Source organism: Nannospalax galili, unplaced genomic scaffold (assembly GCF_000622305.1).
Source record: "Nannospalax galili isolate Female #2095 unplaced genomic scaffold, S.galili_v1.0 scaffold88, whole genome shotgun sequence".
Taxonomy (NCBI): Eukaryota; Metazoa; Chordata; class Mammalia; order Rodentia; family Spalacidae; genus Nannospalax; species Nannospalax galili.
In genome coordinates, this window is record NW_008358908.1 from 557,045 (window position 1) to 558,666 (window position 1,622).

Below are 1,622 nucleotides of genomic sequence, written 5' to 3' on the forward strand. Positions count from 1 at the left end.
TTTACTTTTTTATATTTTTGTTTTTTACTATATATATATATATATGCAGACTCCCTTTAACTAGGGGAAAGCCAATTACCCACCTTGTTCTCTTTATTAAGTGCCTCAACAGCTAATCTGGCAGCTGCATTTCTTGCTTCCTGCTTTGATCTACCTTTTGCTTCTGGAAAATGTCTTCCATCTATTACAACTTGAAATGTAAACCTAATTAAAAAGACAATAATCACAACACATTACACAACTCATTGTTTAAGAACAAAGCTCCAGCTGCCACTGCTCCCGCCCCCACTTCCACCCCACTCCAGACATTTCAGTGTTTGAACCTATGTCCAGTGTAGACTTTAAGCAGGGAGGAGTTTGTACTCTCTTTTTCCTTTCTTTCTTCTTCTTTTATTGTGCTACAGTGTCTCAATATAACCTAGGCTGGCCTCACACTCACAACAAGCCTCCTGCCTCAGCCTTCCAAGTGTTGGAATTACAAATGTAAGCTACCACACTGGTTTCTTTTTACATCTATTTCTTCATTTATTTAGTGTGGGGGAGAGTGTTGGAGTGTACTGTGTGGGTGTACACATGCCTGTGGCGGTCAGAAGACAACTTTTGGGAATCTGTTCTTTCCTATCACCATGGGGGCTCTGGGGAAAGAACTCAGGTTATCAGGCTTGGCAGCAAGTGTCTTTGCACCAGTGTCCTAGTTTTATTTTCTTGAAGTCCTCTGAGGTCACCACTTTCTGTCAAGAGGACGTCCACAGACTTCTTGGGCAGCTTTGCTATAGTGATAAAGCACTTACCCCCAAATTTTGCCAGAGTTGCCCTTCCCCTAATTTATATTTATAGGGGCATACCATTTCCTTGCTGGTTTTTTTTTTTCCTTTTAGGTGCTGGGGGGTTGAACCCAAGGTCTTGTGTATGTTAATCACATGCTCTACCACTGAGCTACACATCCATTTCCTGGGTAACACCTTTTCTTTCTTCCTTCCTTCCTTCTTTCCTTCCTTCCTTCCTTTTATTTTTGGTGTGTGTGTGTGTGTGTGTGTGTGTGTGTGTGTGTATGTGTATTATATGGTATATGCACACAAGTATGGGTGCGTATGTGCCTGTGCACACCCAGAGGTCAGAGGTGGATATCAGGCTGTGGGAAGCGAGCACAGCCGAGCCAGCCAAAGATGGAGCCCTGGCTGGCTGCCAAACCTCATGCTGTTTACTTCAACTCTTGGCTGATTGCCAAGGCTCGTGACCCTCGCTTGTTTACTCCAACTCCCTGAAGCATGGTGAGCCCGAACATGTGCTGCCTGCCTGATGATCTTACTATGTGGCCCAATGAGCTGCCACTCTGCCTGCCCGCTATGCGTGTGTGTGCCCTGATTGGTCCTGGCCAGGGGGAGGGCTGTTGGGAACGCTATATGAACAGCTGAAGTGTGTAATAAGAAAAGGATGAAGAGAGAGAGATATAGGAGAACAACAAAGAATAAGTATAGTGGGTGAGATAATAAAGAGAAACAAAGAATGAAGAAAGAGAGAATAAAGGAAGAATGAGAAAAAGAAGCTTGAACCTCACCTTGATGTCTGTGTCATCTTTCCTCGGCTCTGCTGGACAGAGTCATGGCTCGCGACAAGTGGTG

General features: G+C 44.5%; 1 protein-coding gene across 1 annotated transcript in view; it reads right to left on the reverse strand.

Annotated features, from left to right (window-relative positions):
- The window catches only part of Eif2ak2 (eukaryotic translation initiation factor 2 alpha kinase 2), a 45,654-nt gene that overhangs the window by 28,655 nt on the left and 15,377 nt on the right, over positions 1-1,622 (reverse strand). Inside the window, exon 3 of the mRNA XM_008822598.3 lies at positions 84-204. Coding sequence (XP_008820820.1) covers positions 84-204 — 121 coding nt within the window. The remainder of the gene's footprint in view (positions 1-83; positions 205-1,622) is intronic.